Raw genomic sequence first — 20,528 nt, 5'->3', positions numbered from 1 at the left:
GTGGTCTACAGACTACATAGAGTACCAGGTGGTCTACAGACTACATAGACTACCAGGTGGTCTACAGACTACATAGACTACCAGGTCTACAGACTACATAGACTACCAGGTCTACAGACTACATAGAGTACCAGGTGGTCTACAGACTACATAGACTACCAGGTGGTCTACAGACTACATAGACTACCAGGTGGTCTACAGACTACATAGACTACCAGGTCTACAGACTACATAGACTACCAGGTGGTCTACAGACTACATAGACTACCATGTGGTCTACAGACTACATAGACTACCAGGTCTACAGACTATATAGACTACCAGGTGGTCTACAGACTACATAGACTACCAGGTCTACAGACTATATAGACTACCAGGTGGTCTACAGACTACATAGACCAGCAGGTCTACAGACTACATAGACTACCAGGTGGTCTACAGACTACATAGACTACCAGGTGGTCTACAGACTACATAGACTACCAGGTGGTCTACAGACTACATAGACCAGCAGGTCTACAGACTACCAGGTAGTCTACAGACTACATAGACTACCAGGTGGTCTACAGACTACATAGACTACCAGGTCTACAGACTACATAGACCAGCAGGTCTACAGACTATATAGACTACCAGGTGGTCTACAGACTACATAGACTACCAGGTCTACAGACTACATAGACCAGCAGGTCTACAGACTACATAGACTACCAGGTAGTCTACAGACTACATAGACTACCATGTGGTCTACAGACTACATAGACTACCAGGTCTACAGACTACATAGACCAGCAGGTCTACAGACTACATAGACTACCAGGTAGTCTACAGACTACATAGACTACCATGTGGTCTACAGACTACATAGAGTACCAGGTGGTCTACAGACTACATAGACTACCAGGTGGTCTACAGACTACATACAGTACCAGGTCTTACAGACTACATAGAATACCAGGTGGTCTACAGACTACATAGAGTACCAGGTGGTCTACAGACTACATAGACTACCTAGTCTACAGACTACATAGAGTACCAGGTGGTCTACAGACTACATAGACTACCTAGTCTACAGACTACATAGACTACCAGGTGGTCTACAGACTACATAGACTACCAGGTGGTCTACAGACTACATAGACTACCAGGTGGTCTACAGACTACATAGACTACCAGATGGTCTACAGACTACATAGACTACCAGGTGGTCTACAGACTACATAGACTACCAGGTGGTCTACAGACTACATAGACTACCAGGTGTTCTACAGACTACATCGACTACCAGGTGTTCTACAGACTACATCGACTACCAGGTGGTCTACAGACTACATAGACTACCAGGTGGTCTACAGACTACATAGACTACCAGGTCTACAGACTACATAGAGTACCAGGTGGTCTACAGACTACATAGACTACCAGGTCTACAGACTACATAGAGTACCAGGTGGTCTACAGACTACATAGACTACCAGGTGGTCTACAGACTACATAGACTACCAGGTGGTCTACAGACTACATAGAGTACCAGGTTGTCTACAGACTACATAGACTACCAGGTGGTCTACAGACTACATAGACTACCAGGTCTACAGACTACATAGAGTACCAGCAGGTCTACAGACTACATAGAGTACCAGGTGGTCTACAGACTACATAGACTACCAGGTGGTCTACAGACTACATAGACTACCAGGTGGTCTACAGACTACATAGAGTACCAGGTGGTCTACAGACTACATAGACTACCAGGTGGTCTGCAGACTACATAGACTACCAGGTGGTCTACAGACTACATAGACTACCAGGTGGTCTACAGACTACATAGACTACCAGGTGGTCTACAGACTACATAGACTACCAGGTGGTCTACAGACTACATAGACTACCAGGTAGTCTACAGACTACATAGACTACCAGGTGGTCTACAGACTACATAGACTACCAGGTGGTCTACAGACTACATAGACTACCAGGTCTACAGACTACATAGACTACCAGGTGGTCTACAGACTACATAGACTACCAGGTGGTCTACAGACTACATAGACTACCAGATGGTCTACAGACTACATAGACTACCAGGTGGTCTACAGACTACATAGACTACCAGGTGGTCTACAGACTACATAGACTACCAGGTGGTCTACAGACTACATAGACTACCAGGTGGTCTACAGACTACATAGACTACCAGGTCTACAGACTACATAGACTACCAGGTGGTCTACAGACTACATAGACTACCAGGTGGTCTACAGACTACATAGACTACCAGGTGGTCTACAGACTCCAGAAGATGGATGAATGGATGAATTGTGGAAACGCCGTGATGGCAGACACCTCGTTGCCATGGCAACAGGTGTGGGATTGACTTGCCCGGGGGTGTTAGACATGTGTGCCAGATTTTGTTGTCCTACGTCGAAGTAAACTTTTTTGACCCTGTTCTATGGGGGACATTGGTCGTGTCTAGGGGGCGCTGTTGAGCCACTTTTATACGGAAGTGTATGCAAGTCATAGAATATCGCTATTATGATTGGCTTGTGGTGTCTGCCAAGGTTCAGAAGTTTCTCTTGGGGTCAAGGGGGTCAGACTCGAGCGAGTTGTGCTGAGAAGAATAAAAACAAACATTTCAACAACAATCGGGTCGAGCTGTACTGGGAAAATACCAGTAGTCACCAACAAAGGTCCACAGTCCAGAGTCGCTGGTCAGGGGTTCGGCTGGACGAGATGTCCTCAGCCCTGACCTCTCACCTGTGTTTCAGACGCTGCTCCTCCAACATGGCCGATGCCTGGCAGAAGGTTATGGATCACGCCGTTGCCATAGCGAGGAAAGCTGGGGAGGTGAGACGGAGATGATTGGTCATGTGACGCGTAAACACGGTGGTCCCTTTGGTCCTGGAGAGGATCTTCTGCATGAAAATGTTTCTGATTAAATGTTTGTTTGCTGATTGGTTTTTATATTGAGGCAGAAAAACTATGACATCATTATTAATGATTGTAAAGCGATGAATTGATTGTTTATTGGGAGGATTAAAATGTAATTATTATTATTAAAGGTAAAAACATGTGTTGGTCAGGAGCAGATCTGTGGAACCAAGTAAACCTGATGAGGAATCACCTCATTCCAGACCATAATAACCACTAATGTCATGTGACCAGAGATATCCTGCGGTGACCAGCTTTTACCATCGAGTATTGATTGATTGTACATGGATTCCTGTATTGATCAGGTGGTTCGCGAGGCTCTGAGTCATGACCGATCAGTGATGACAAAGAGTTCAGATGTGGATTTGGTGACGCAAACCGATCAGAAGGTGGAGCGGCTCATCATCCAATCAGTAAAGGAGAAATTCCCCACACACAGGTAGGTGGGCCAGAGACCTGGACAGGAAGCTGGACTTTGTTATCCAGGGGTGTCTGTCCTACAACGCTGGTTCACCTCTCACCAGGGATCGTCATGGTTACCGGGTGAATTACCATGGTAACTGGCACTGACGGATCAGGGATCAATCATTCTAAACGCCTCAGACCAATCAATGTTCTGATCCAAATAGAGAGCAGTGGGTGGATAACCAGCTAACAGACAGGTAACCTGGGCTGGTTAGTCCTGGTTCAGGGCACAGGTAGTTTGATGCACATGTTGAGGTGGGCCTACCAGAGATAACCAATCACAGCTATTGGTTCCGTTCAGAGAAACTGCTGCAGAAAGAAGTAATCAATAAGCTGATTGATATCAGAACAGCGGATGGTGTGCTTCTCTTAGGTTTATAGGGGAGGAGTCAGTGGCAGCAGGTGACACCTGTGTTCTGACTGAAGATCCCACCTGGATCATCGACCCCATCGATGGAACCACCAACTTTGTTCATGCGTGAGTTTTATTACTTCATGTTCATCATCTTCACTTTGACCTGCACGTCTCATGTACACCTGTCTGACTAATCAGGGACGTTTACCTGCTTTCTGTCTGACAGGTTTCCTTTCATTGCCATTTCCATCGGATTTTCAGTCAATAGACAGGTCTGCGCCTTCACTGTTCAGTTCTTTTACCTGTAACCTCCTCACCTGTACAGTGAGGAAGTCCTGCAGGTACTCCAGGTGTGTGTCTTTCACCAGGTAGAGTTTGGAGTGGTGTACAGCTGTCTGGAGGACAAGATGTTTACGGCGAGGCGAGGGAAGGGAGCCTTCTGTAACGGAGAGTCGCTGCAGGTGTCTGAGCAGACAGGTCAGTGAGCGATCATTAATCAATCACCAAGGATCGTTGAGGTTGAAAACTGGTCTTGTCCTCAGATGTCCATCGGTCCATTATTGCCACGGAGTTTGGATCAAATAGAGACCCAGAAGCTGTTGACAGAATCTTCTGCAGCCTGAACAACATCCTGAGTCTGCCGGTCCACGGGTATAACATGCACACGGCTCACACAGATGCTCTACCAACATGCAAACAACATGCTGAGAAAAGCTGACAACATGCTAACAACATGCTGACAACATGCTGAGAAAAGATGACAACATGCTAACAACATACTGACAACATGCTGAGAAAAGATGACAACATGCTAACAACATACTGACAACATATTGAGAAAAGCTGACAACATGCTGAGAAAAGATGACAACATGCTAACAACATACTGACAACATGCTGAGAAAAGATGACAACATGCTAAAAACATACTGACAACATGCTGAGAAAAGATGACAACATGCTGAGAAAAGATGACAACATGCTAAAAACATACTGACAACATGCTGAGAAAAGCTGACAACATGCTAACAACATGCTGACAACATGCTGAGAAAAGATGACAACATGCTAAAAACATACTGACAACATGCTGAGAAAAGATGACAACATGCTAAAAACATACTGACAACATGCTGAGAAAAGATGACAACATGCTAACAACATACTGACAACACGCTGAGAAAAGATGACAACATGCTAAAAACATACTGACAACACGGTGAGAAAAGCTGACAACATGCTAACAACATGCAAACAACATGCTGAGAAAAGATGACAACATGCTAAAAACATACTGACAACACGCTGAGAAAAGATGACAACATGCTGAAAAAAGATGACAATATACTGACAACATGCTGAGAAAAGATGACAACATGCTAACAACATACTGACAACATGCTGAGAAAAGATGACAACATGCTAAAAACATACTGACAACACGCTGAGAAAAGATGACAATATACTGACAACATGCTGAGAAAAGATGACAACATGCTAACATGCTGAGAAAAGCTAACAACATACAGACAACATGCTGAGAAAAGATGATGACATGCTAACAACATACAGACAACATGCTGAGAAAAGATGATGACATGCTAACAACATACTGACAACATGCTGAGAAAAGATGACAACATGCTAAAAACATACTGACAACACGCTGAGAAAAGATGACAACATGCTAAAAACATACTGACAACACGCTGAGAAAAGATGACAATATACTGACAACATGCTGAGAAAAGATAACATGCTAACAACATACTGACAACATGCTGAGAAAAGATGACAACATGCTAAAAACATACTGACAACACGCTGAGAAAAGATGACAATATACTGACAACATGCTGAGAAAAGATAACATGCTAAAAACATACTGACAACACGCTGAGAAAAGATGACAACATGCTAACATGCTGAGAAAAGCTAACAACATACAGACAACATGCTGAGAAAAGATGACAACATGCTAACAACATACTGACAACATGCTGAGAAAAGATGACAACATGCTAAAAACATACTGACAACACGCTGAGAAAAGATGACAATATACTGACAACATGCTGAGAAAAGATAACATGCTAACAACATACTGACAACATGCTAACAACATACTGACAACATGCTGAGAAAAGATGACAACATGCTAAAAACATACTGACAACACGCTGAGAAAAGATGACAACATGCTAACATGCTGAGAAAAGCTAATGACATACAGACAACATGCTGAGAAAAGATGACAACATGCTAACAACATACTGACAACATGCCGAGGAAAGATGACAACATACTGACAACATGCTGAGAAAAGATGACAACATACTGACAACATGCTGAGAAAAGATGACAACATGCTAACAACATACTGACAACATGCTGAGAAAAGATGACAACATGCTAACAACATACTGACAACATATTGAGAAAAGCTGACAACATGCTGAGAAAAGATGACGACATACTGACAACATACCGACAACATACCGAGAAAAGATAACATGCTAACAACATACTGACAACATGCTGAGAAAAGCTAACATACTGACAACATACTGAGAAAAGCAGACAACACGCTAACAACATACTGACAACATGCTGAGAAAAGATGACAACATGCTAACATGCTGAGAAAAGCTGACAACATGCTAACAACATACTGACAACATGCTGAGAAAAGATGACAACATGCTAAAAACATACTGACAACACGCTGAGAAAAGATGACAACATGCTAACATGCTAAGAAAAGCTAACAACATACAGACAACATGTTGAGAAAAGATGACGACATGCTAACAACATACTGACAACATGCTGAGAAAAGATGACAACATACTGACAACATGCTGAGAAAAGATGACAACATACTGACAACATGCTGAGAAAAGATGACAACATGCTAACAACATACTGACAACATGCTGAGAAAAGATGACAACATACTGACAACATGCTGAGAAAAGATGACAACATGCTAACAACATCCTGAGAAAATATGACAACATGCTAACAACATACTGACAACATGCTAAAAAAGATGACAACATGCTAACAACATACTGACAACATATTGAGAAAAGCTGACAACATGCTGAGAAAAGATGACGACATACTGACAACATATTGAGAAAAGCTGACAACATGCTGAGAAAAGATGACGACATACTGACAACATACCGACAACATACCGAGAAAAGATAACATGCTAACAACATACTTACAACATTCTGAGAAAAGCTAACAACATACTGACAACATACTGAGAAAAGCAGACAACACGCTAACAACATACTGACAACATGCTGAGAAAAGATGACAACATGCTGAGAAAAGATTATAACATGCTAACATGCTGAGAAAAGCTGACAACATACAGACAACATACTGACAACATGCTGAGAAAAGATGACAACATGCTAACAACATACTGACAACATGCTGAGAAAAGATGACAACATGCTAACAACATACTGACAACACGCTGAGAAAAGATGACAACATGCTGAGAAAAGATTATAACATGCTAACATGCTGAGAAAAGCTGACAACATACAGACAACATACTGACAACATGCTGAGAAAAGATGACAATATACTGACATGCTGAGAAAAGATGACAACATGCTAACAACAAACTGACAACATGCTGAGAAAAGCTGACAACATGCTGAGGAAAGATGACAACATGCTAACAACATACTGAGAAAAACTAACATGCTAACAACATGCTGAGAAAAGCAGACAACATGCAGAGAAAAGATGACAACATGCCAACAACATACTGACAACAGGCTGAGAAAAATGACAAAATGCTGAGAAAAGCTGACATGCTAACAACATACTGACAACATGCTGAGAAAAGCTAACCTAATGCTGAGAAAAGATGACAACATGCTGCGAAAAGATGACAACATGCTAACAACGTACTGACAACATACTGAGAAAAGATGACAACATGCTAACAACGTACTGACAACATACTGACAACATGCTGAGAAAAGATGACAACATACTGACAACATGCTGAGAAAAGATGACAACATGCTAACAACATACTGACAACATGCTGAGAAAAGATGACAACATGCTGAGAAAAGCTGACAACATACTAAAAACATGCTGAGTAAAGCTGACAACATACTAACAACATACTGACAACATGCTGAGGAAAGATGACAACATACTGAAAAAAGTTGACAACATACAGACAACATGCTGAGAAAAGATGACAACATGCTAACAACATACTGACAACACGCTGAGAAAAGATGACAACATATTGAGAAAAGCTGACAACATACTGACAACATGCTGAGAAAAGATGACAACATGCTGACAACATGATGAGAAAAGCAGACAACATGATAACAACATACTGACAACACGCTGAGAAAAGATGACAACATGCTAACATGCTAAGAAAAGCTGACAACATACAGACAACATGCTGAGCAAAGATGACGACATGCTAACAACATACTGACAACATGCTGAGAAAAGATGACAACATACTGACAACATGCTGAGAAAAGATGACAACATGCTAACAACGTACTGACAACATGCTGAGAAAAGATGACAACATGCTAACAACATACTGACAACATACTGAGAAAAGATGACAACATGCTAACAACATACTGACAACATGCTGAGAAAAGATGACATTATACTGACATGCTGAGAAAAGATGACAACATGCTAACAACATACTGACAACATGCTGAGAAAAGCTAACCTAATGCTGAGAAAAGATGACAACATGCTGCGAAAAGATGACAACATGCTAACAACGTACTGACAACATACTGAGAAAAGATGATAACATGCTAACAACGTACTGACAACATACTGACAACATACTGAGAAAAGATGACAACATACTGACAACATGCTGAGAAAAGATGACAACATGCTAACAACATACTGACAACATGCTGAAAAAAGATGACAATATACTGACATGCTGAGAAAAGATGACAACATGCTAACAACATGCTGAGAAAAGATGACAACATGCAGAGAAAAGATGACAACATGCTAACAACATACTGACAACATGCTAACAACACACTGACAACATGCTGAGAAAAGCTGACAACATGCTAACAACATACTGACAACATGCTGAGAAAAGCAGGCAACATGCCAACAACATACTGACAACATGCTGCGAAAAGATGACAACATACTGAGAAAAGTTGACAACATACAGACAACATGCTGAGAAAAGATAACAACATACTGACAACATGCTGAGAAAAGATGAAAAGATGACAACATGCTGAGAAAAGACGACAACATACTAACAGCTTTTCTCAGCATGTTGTCAGTATGTTGACAACATACGAACAACATGCAAACAACATGCTGACAACATGTTGAGAAAAGATGACAACATGCTAACAACATGCTGAGAAAAGATGACAACATGCTGAGAAAAGCTGACAACATACTAAAAACATGCTGAGTAAAGCTGACAACATACTAACAACATACTGACAACATGCTGAGAAAAGATGACAACATGCTTACAACATGCTGAGAAAAGATGACAACATACTAAAAACATGCTGAGTAAAGCTGACAACATACTAACAACATACTGACAACATGCTGAGGAAAGATGACAACATACTGAAAAAAGTTGACAACATACAGACAACATGCTGAGAAAAGATGACAACATGCTAACAACATACTGACAACACGCTGAGAAAAGATGACAACATATTGAGAAAAGCTGACAACATACTGACAACATGCTGAGAAAAGATGACAACATGCTGACAACATGATGAGAAAAGCAGACAACATGATAACAACATACTGACAACACGCTGAGAAAAGATGACAACATGCTAACATGCTAAGAAAAGCTGACAACATACAGACAACATGCTGAGCAAAGATGACGACATGCTAACAACATACTGACAACATGCTGAGAAAAGATGACAACATACTGACAACATGCTGAGAAAAGATGACAACATGCTAACAACGTACTGACAACATGCTGAGAAAAGATGACAACATGCTAACAACATACTGACAACATACTGAGAAAAGATGACAACATGCTAACAACATACTGACAACATGCTGAGAAAAGATGACATTATACTGACATGCTGAGAAAAGATGACAACATGCTAACAACAAACTGACAACATGCTGAGAAAAGCTGACATGCTGAGGAAAGATGACAACATGCTAACAACATACTGAGAAAAACTAACATGCTAACAACATGCTGAGAAAAGCAGACAACATGCAGAGAAAAGATGACAACATGCCAACAACATACTGACAACAGGCTGAGAAAAATGACAAAATGCTGAGAAAAGCTGACATGCTAACAACATACTGACAACATGCTGAGAAAAGCTAACCTAATGCTGAGAAAAGATGACAACATGCTGCGAAAAGATGACAACATACTAACAACGTACTGACAACATACTGAGAAAAGATGATAACATGCTAACAACGTACTGACAACATACTGACAACATACTGAGAAAAGATGACAACATACTGACAACATGCTGAGAAAAGATGACAACATGCTAACAACATACTGACAACATGCTGAAAAAAGATGACAATATACTGACATGCTGAGAAAAGATGACAACATGCTAACAACATGCTGAGAAAAGATGACAACATGCAGAGAAAAGATGACAACATGCTAACAACATACTGACAACATGCTAACAACACACTGACAACATGCTGAGAAAAGCTGACAACATGCTAACAACATACTGACAACATGCTGAGAAAAGCAGGCAACATGCCAACAACATACTGACAACATGCTGCGAAAAGATGACAACATACTGAGAAAAGTTGACAACATACAGACAACATGCTGAGAAAAGATAACAACATACTGACAACATGCTGAGAAAAGATGAAAAGATGACAACATGCTGAGAAAAGACGACAACATACTAACAGCTTTTCTCAGCATGTTGTCAGTATGTTGACAACATACGAACAACATGCAAACAACATGCTGACAACATGTTGAGAAAAGATGACAACATGCTAACAACATGCTGAGAAAAGATGACAACATGCTGAGAAAAGCTGACAACATACTAAAAACATGCTGAGTAAAGCTGACAACATACTAACAACATACTGACAACATGCTGAGAAAAGATGACAACATGCTTACAACATGCTGAGAAAAGATGACAACATGCTTACAACATGCTGAGAAAAGATGACAACATGCTAACAACATGCTGAGAAAAGATGACAACATACTAACAACATGCTGAGAAAAGCAGACAACATGGTGAGAAAAGCAGACAACATGCTAACAACATGCTGAGAAAAGATGAAAACATACTAACAGACTGACAACATGCTGAGAAAAGATGACAACATACTAACAACATACTGACAACATGCTGAGAAAAGATGACAACATGCTAACAACATGCTGAGAAAAGCAGACAACATGGTGAGAAAAGCAGACAACATGCTAACAACATGCTGAGAAAAGATGAAAACATACTAACAGACTGACAACATGCTGAGAAAAGATGACAACATGCCAACAACATACTGACAACACGCTGAGAAAAGATGACAACATGCCAACAACATACTGACAACACGCTGAGAAAAGATGACAACATACTGACAACATACTGAGAAAAGATAACATGCTGAGAAAAGATGACAACATGCTGAGAAAAGATAACATGCTGAGAAAAGATGACAACATGCTGAGAAAAGATAACATGCTGAGAAAAGATGACAAAATGCTAACAACATGCTGAGAATAGATGACAACATGCTAACAACGTACTGACAACATGCTGAGAAAAGCTAACCTAATGCTGAGAAAAGATGACAACATGCTGCGAAAAGATGACAACATACTAACAACGTACTGACAACATACTGAGAAAAGATGATAACATGCTAACAACGTACTGACAACATACTGACAACATACTGAGAAAAGATGACAACATACTGACAACATGCTGAGAAAAGATGACAACATGCTAACAACATACTGACAACATGCTGAAAAAAGATGACAATATACTGACATGCTGAGAAAAGATGACAACATGCTAACAACATGCTGAGAAAAGATGACAACATGCAGAGAAAAGATGACAACATGCTAACAACATACTGACAACATGCTAACAACACACTGACAACATGCTGAGAAAAGCTGACAACATGCTAACAACATACTGACAACATGCTGAGAAAAGCAGGCAACATGCCAACAACATACTGACAACATGCTGCGAAAAGATGACAACATACTGAGAAAAGTTGACAACATACAGACAACATGCTGAGAAAAGATAACAACATACTGACAACATGCTGAGAAAAGATGAAAAGATGACAACATGCTGAGAAAAGACGACAACATACTAACAGCTTTTCTCAGCATGTTGTCAGTATGTTGACAACATACGAACAACATGCAAACAACATGCTGACAACATGTTGAGAAAAGATGACAACATGCTAACAACATGCTGAGAAAAGATGACAACATGCTGAGAAAAGCTGACAACATACTAAAAACATGCTGAGTAAAGCTGACAACATACTAACAACATACTGACAACATGCTGAGAAAAGATGACAACATGCTTACAACATGCTGAGAAAAGATGACAACATGCTTACAACATGCTGAGAAAAGATGACAACATGCTAACAACATGCTGAGAAAAGATGACAACATACTAACAACATGCTGAGAAAAGCAGACAACATGGTGAGAAAAGCAGACAACATGCTAACAACATGCTGAGAAAAGATGAAAACATACTAACAGACTGACAACATGCTGAGAAAAGATGACAACATACTAACAACATACTGACAACATGCTGAGAAAAGATGACAACATGCTAACAACATGCTGAGAAAAGCAGACAACATGGTGAGAAAAGCAGACAACATGCTAACAACATGCTGAGAAAAGATGAAAACATACTAACAGACTGACAACATGCTGAGAAAAGATGACAACATGCCAACAACATACTGACAACACGCTGAGAAAAGATGACAACATGCCAACAACATACTGACAACACGCTGAGAAAAGATGACAACATACTGACAACATACTGAGAAAAGATAACATGCTGAGAAAAGATGACAACATGCTGAGAAAAGATAACATGCTGAGAAAAGATGACAACATGCTGAGAAAAGATAACATGCTGAGAAAAGATGACAAAATGCTAACAACATGCTGAGAATAGATGACAACATGCTAACAACACACTGACAACATGCTGAGAAAAGCTGACAACATACTAAAAACATACTGAGAAAAGATAACATGCTGAGAAAAGATGACGACATACTGACAACATGCTAACAACATGCTGAGAAAAGCTGACAACATACTAAAAACATACTGACAACATGCTGAGAAAAGATGACAACATGCTAACATGCTGACAACATGCTGAGAAAAGATGACACCGTGCTAACAACATGCTAAGAAAAGATTAAAACATACTAACAACAGACTGACAACATGCTGAGAAAAGATGACAACATGCTAACAACATGCTGAGAAAAACTGACAACATACTAACAACATGCTGACAACATGCTGAGAAAAGATGACAACATGCTAACATGCTAAGAAAAGATGACAACATACTAACATACTGACAACATGCTGAGAAAAGATGACAACATGCTAACAACATGCTGACAACATGCTGAGAAAAGATGACAACATGCTAACATGCTGACAACATGCTGAGAAAAGATGACAACATACTGAGAAAAGCTGACAACATACTAACATGCTAAGAAAAGATGACAACATACTAAAAACATACTGACAACATGCTGAGAAAAGATGACAACATGCTAACATGCTGACAACATGCTGAGAAAAGATGACACCGTGCTAACAACATGCTAAGAAAAGATTAAAACATACTAACAACAGACTGACAACATGCTGAGAAAAGATGACAACATGCTAACAACATGCTGAGAAAAACTGACAACATACTAACAACATGCTGACAACATGCTGAGAAAAGATGACAACATACTAACATACTGACAACATGCTGAGAAAAGATGACAACATGCTAACAACATGCTGACAACATGCTGAGAAAAGATGACAACATGCTAACATGCTGACAACATGCTGAGAAAAGATGACAACATACTGAGAAAAGCTGACAACATACTAACATGCTAAGAAAAGATGACAACATACTAACATACTGACAACATGCTGAGAAAAGATGACAACATGCTAACAACATGCTGACAACATGCTGAGAAAAGATGACAACATACTGACAACATGCTGAGAAAAGATGACAACATGCTAACAACATACTGACAACATGCTGAGAAAAGATGACAACATGCTAACAACATACTGACAACATATTGAGAAAAGCTGACAACATGCTGAGAAAAGATGACGACATACTGACAACATACCGACAACATACCGAGAAAAGATAACATGCTAACAACATACTGACAACATGCTGAGAAAAGCTAACATACTGACAACATACTGAGAAAAGCAGACAACACGCTAACAACATACTGACAACATGCTGAGAAAAGATGACAACATGCTAACATGCTGAGAAAAGCTGACAACATGCTAACAACATACTGACAACATGCTGAGAAAAGATGACAACATGCTAAAAACATATTCACAACACGCTGAGAAAAGATGACAACATGCTAACATGCTAAGAAAAGCTAACAACATACAGACAACATGCTGAGAAAAGATGACGACATGCTAACAACATACTGACAACATGCCGAGAAAAGATGACAACATACTGACAACATGCTGAGAAAAGATGACAACATACTGACAACATGCTGAGAAAAGATGACAACATACTGAAAACATGCTGAGAAAAGATGACAACATGCTAACAACATACTGACAACATGCTGAGAAAAGATGACAACATACTGACAACATGCTGAGAAAAGATGACAACATGCTAACAACATCCTGAGAAAATATGACAACATGCTAACAACATACTGACAACATGCTGAGAAAAGATGACAACATGCTAACAACATACTGACAACATATTGAGAAAAGCTGACAACATGCTGAGAAAAGATGACGACATACTGACAACATACCGACAACATACCGAGAAAAGATAACATGCTAACAACATACTGACAACATGCTGAGAAAAGCTAACAACATACTGACAACATACTGAGAAAAGCAGACAACACGCTAACAACATACTGACAACATGCTGAGAAAAGATGACAACATGCTGAGAAAAGCTGACAACATGCTAACAACATACTGACAACACGCTGAGAAAAGATGACAACATGCTAACAACATACTGACAACACGCTGAGAAAAGATGACAACATGCTGAGAAAAGATAACAAGATGTTAACAACATACTGACAACATGCTGAGAAAAGATGACAACATGCTAACAACATACTGACAACATGCTGAGAAAAGATGACAACATGCTAACAACATACTGACAACACGCTGAGAAAAGATGACAACATGCTGAGAAAAGATTATAACATGCTAACATGCTGAGAAAAGCTGACAACATACAGACAACATACTGACAACATGCTGAGAAAAGATGACAACATGCTAACAACATACTGACAACATGCTGAGAAAAGATGACAACATGCTAACAACATACTGACAACACGCTGAGAAAAGATGACAACATGCTGAGAAAAGATTATAACATGCTAACATGCTGAGAAAAGCTGACAACATACAGACAACATACTGACAACATGCTGAGAAAAGATGACAATATACTGACATGCTGAGAAAAGATGACAACATGCTAACAACAAGCTGACAACATGCTGAGGAAAGATGACAACATGCTAACAACATACTGAGAAAAACTAACATGCTAACAACATGCTGAGAAAAGCAGACAACATGCAGAGAAAAGATGACAACATGCCAACAACATACTGACAACAGGCTGAGAAAAATGACAAAATGCTGAGAAAAGCTGACATGCTAACAACATACTGACAACATGCTGAGAAAAGCAGACATGCTAACAACATACTGACAACATGCTGAGAAAAGCTAACCTAATGCTGAGAAAAGATGACAACATGCTGCGAAAAGATGACAACATGCTAACAACGTACTGACAACATACTGAGAAAAGATGACAACATGCTAACAACGTACTGACAACATACTGACAACATGCTGAGAAAAGATGACAACATACTGACAACATGCTGAGAAAAGATGACAACATGCTAACAACATACTGACATCATGCTAACAACATACTGACAACATGCTGAGAAAAGATGACAACATGCTAACAACATACTGACAACATGCTGAGAAAAGATGACAACATGCTGAGAAAAGCTGACAACATACTAAAAACATGCTGAGTAAAGCTGACAACATACTAACAACATACTGACAACATGCTGAGGAAAGATGACAACATACTGAGAAAAGCTGACAACATACTGACAACATGCTGAGAAAAGATGACAACATACTGACAACATGATGAGAAAAGCAGACAACATGATAACAACATACTGACAACACGCTGAGAAAAGATGACAACATGCTAACATGCTAAGAAAAGCTGACAACATACAGACAACATGCTGAGCAAAGATGACGACATGCTAACAACATACTGACAACATGCTGAGAAAAGATGACAACATACTGACAACATGCTGAGAAAAGATGACAACATGCTAACAACATACTGACAACACGCTGAGAAAAGATGACAACATGCTAACATGCTAAGAAAAGCTAACAACATACAGACAACATGCTGACAAAAGATGACGACATGCTAACAACGTACTGACAACATGCTGAGAAAAGATGACAACATGCTAAAAACATACTGACAACACGCTGAGAAAAGATGACAACATGCTAACATGCTAAGAAAAGCTAACAACATACAGACAACATGCTGACAAAAGATGACGACATGCTAACAACATACTGACAACATGCCGAGAAAAGATGACAACATACTGACATGCTGAGAAAAGATGACAACATACTGACAACATGCTGAGAAAAGATGACAACATACTGACAACATGCTGAGAAAAGATGACAACATGCTAACAACATCCTGAGAAAATATGACAACATGGTAACAACATACTGACAACATGCTGAGAAAAGATGACAACATGCTAACAACATACTGACAACATATTGAGAAAAGCTGACAACATGCTGAGAAAAGATGACGACATACCGACAACATACCGAGAAAAGCAGACAACACGCTAACAACATACTGACAACATGCTGAGAAAAGCTAACAACATACTGACAACATACTGAGAAAAGCAGACAACACGCTAACAACATACTGACAACATGCTGAGAAAAGATGACAACATGCTAACATGCTGAGAAAAGCTGACAACATGCTAACAACATACTGACAACATGCTGAGAAAAGATGACAACATGCTAACAACATACTGACAACACGCTGAGAAAAGATGACAACATGCTAACAACATACTGACAACACGCTGAGAAAAGATGACAACATGCTGAGAAAAGATGACAAGATGTTAACAACATACTGACAACATGCTGAGAAAAGATGACAACATGCTAACAACATACTGACAACATGCTGAGAAAAGATGACAACATGCTAACAACATACTGACAACACGCTGAGAAAAGATAACATGCTGAGAAAAGATTATAACATGCTAACATGCTGAGAAAAGCTGACAACATACAGACAACATACTGACAACATGCTGAGAAAAGATGACAACATGCTAACAACATACTGACAACATGCTGAGAAAAGATGACAACATGCTAACAACATACTGACAACACGCTGAGAAAAGATGACAACATGCTGAGAAAAGATTATAACATGCTAACATGCTGAGAAATGCTGACAACATACAGACAACATACTGACAACATGCTGAGAAAAGATGACAATATACTGACATGCTGAGAAAAGATGACAACATGCTAACAACAAACTGACAACATGCTGAGAAAAGCTGACAACATGCTGAGGAAAGATGACAACATGCTAACAACATACTGAGAAAAACTAACATGCTAACAACATGCTGAGAAAAGCAGACAACATGCAGAGAAAAGATGACAACATGCCAACAACATACTGACAACAGGCTGAGAAAAATGACAAAATGCTGAGAAAAGCTGACATGCTAACAACATACTGACAACATGCTGAGAAAAGCTAACCTAATGCTGAGAAAAGATGACAACATGCTGCGAAAAGATGACAACATGCTAACAACGTACTGACAACATACTGAGAAAAGATGACAACATGCTAACAACGTACTGACAACATACTGACAACATGCTGAGAAAAGATGACAACATACTGACAACATGCTGAGAAAAGATGACAACATGCTAACAACATACTGACATCATGCTAACAACATACTGACAACATGCTGAGAAAAGATGACAACATGCTAACAACATACTGACAACATGCTGAGAAAAGATGACAACATGCTGAGAAAAGCTGACAACATACTAAAAACATGCTGAGTAAAGCTGACAACATACTAACAACATACTGACAACATGCTGAGGAAAGATGACAACATACTGAGAAAAGTTGACAACATACAGACAACATGCTGAGAAAAGATGACAACATGCTAACAACATACTGACAACACGCTGAGAAAAGATGACAACACATTGAGAAAAGCTGACAACATACTGACAACATGCTGAGAAAAGATGACAACATACTGACAACATGATGAGAAAAGCAGACGACATGATAACAACATACTGACAACACGCTAAGAAAAGATGACAACATGCTAACATGCTAAGAAAAGCTGACAACATACAGACAACATGCTGAGCAAAGATGACGACATGCTAACAACATACTGACAACATGCTGAGAAAAGATGACAACATACTGACAACATGCTGAGAAAAGATGACAACATGCTAACAACGTACTGACAACATGCTGAGAAAAGATGACAACATGCTAACAACATACTGACAACATACTGAGAAAAGATGACAACATGCTAACAACATACTGACAACATGCTGAGAAAAGATGACAATATACTGACATGCTGAGAAAAGATGACAACATGCTAACAACAAACTGACAACATGCTGAGAAAAGCTGACAACACGCTGAGAAAAGATGACAACATGCTAAGAAAAGATTATAACATGCTAACATGCTGAGAAAAGCTGACAACATACAGACAACATACTGACAACATGCTGAGAAAAGATGACAATATACTGACATGCTGAGAAAAGATGACAACATGCTAACAACAAACTGACAACATGCTGAGAAAAGCTGACAACATGCTGAGGAAAGATGACAACATGCTAACAACATACTGAGAAAAACTAACATGCTAACAACATGCTGAGAAAAGCAGACAACATGCAGAGAAAAGATGACAACATGCCAAAAACATACTGACAACAGGCTGAGAAAAATGACAAAATGCTGAGAAAAGCTGACATGCTAACAACATACTGACAACATGCTGAGAAAAGCTAACCTAATGCTGAGAAAAGATGACAACATGCTGCGAAAAGATGACAACATACTAACAACGTACTGACAACATACTGAGAAAAGATGATAACATGCTAACAACGTACTGACAACATACTGACAACATACTGAGAAAAGATGACAACATGCTAACAACATACTGACAACATGCTGAAAAAAGATGACAATATACTGACATGCTGAGAAAAGATGACAACATGCTAACAACATGCTGAGAAAAGCAGACAACATGCAGAGAAAAGATGACAACATTCTAACAACATGCTAACAACACACTGACAACATGCTGAGAAAACCTGACAACATGCTAACAACATACTGACAACATGCTGAGAAAAGCAGACAACATGCCAACAACATACTGACAACATGCTGCGAAAAGATGACAACATACTGAGAAAAGTTGACAACATACAGACAACATGCTGAGAAAAGATAACAACATACTGACAACATGCTGAGAAAAGATGAAAAGATGACAACATGCTGAGAAAAGACGACAACATACTGACAGCAGATGACAACATACTAACAGCTTTTCTCAGCATGTTGTCAGTATGTTGACAACATACGAACAACATGCAAACAACATGCTGACAACACGTTGAGAAAAGATGACAACATGCTAACAACATGCTGAGAAAAGATGACAACATGCTGAGAAAAGCTGACAACATCCTAAAAACATGCTGAGTAAAGCTGACAACATACTAACAACATACTGACAACATGCTGAGAAAAGATGACAACATACTAACAACAAACTGACAACATGCTGAGAAAAGATGACAACATACTAACAACATACTGACAACATACTGAGAAAAGATGACAACATGCTAACAACATGCTGAGAAAAGCAGACAACATGGTGAGAAAAGCAGACAACATGCTGACAACATGCTGAGAAAAGATGAAAACATACTAACAGACTGATAACATGCTGAGAAAAGATGACAACATGCCAACAACATACTGACAACACGCTGAGAAAAGATGACAACATGCCAACAACATACTGACAACACGCTGAGAAAAGATGACAACATACTGACAACATACTGAGAAAAGATAACATGCTGACAAAAGATGACAACATA

At 39.4% G+C, this 20,528-nt stretch overlaps 1 protein-coding gene across 2 annotated transcripts in view; it reads left to right on the top strand.

The window, feature by feature from the left end:
- LOC306758001 (inositol monophosphatase 1-like) overlaps positions 1–20,528 on the top strand; it is a 51,536-nt gene that overhangs the window by 13,036 nt on the left and 17,972 nt on the right. For both annotated transcript variants that reach the window (XM_079243209.1, XM_079243210.1), the window contains exons 2-7: positions 2,769–2,847; positions 3,237–3,370; positions 3,770–3,874; positions 3,978–4,023; positions 4,120–4,228; positions 4,294–4,402. In XM_079243209.1, the coding sequence (XP_079099335.1) occupies positions 2,785–2,847; positions 3,237–3,370; positions 3,770–3,874; positions 3,978–4,023; positions 4,120–4,228; positions 4,294–4,402 (566 nt within the window). In that variant the 5' untranslated portion in view covers positions 2,769–2,784. The remainder of the gene's footprint in view (positions 1–2,768; positions 2,848–3,236; positions 3,371–3,769; positions 3,875–3,977; positions 4,024–4,119; positions 4,229–4,293; positions 4,403–20,528) is intronic.

This window comes from Telmatherina bonti (assembly GCF_933228915.1).
Source record: "Telmatherina bonti genome assembly, chromosome: 7".
In the NCBI taxonomy this organism is placed as follows: domain Eukaryota; kingdom Metazoa; phylum Chordata; class Actinopteri; order Atheriniformes; family Telmatherinidae; genus Telmatherina; species Telmatherina bonti.
The sequence above is the reverse complement of the archived record's forward strand: the minus strand, read 5'-3'. Positions and strand labels throughout refer to the sequence as shown.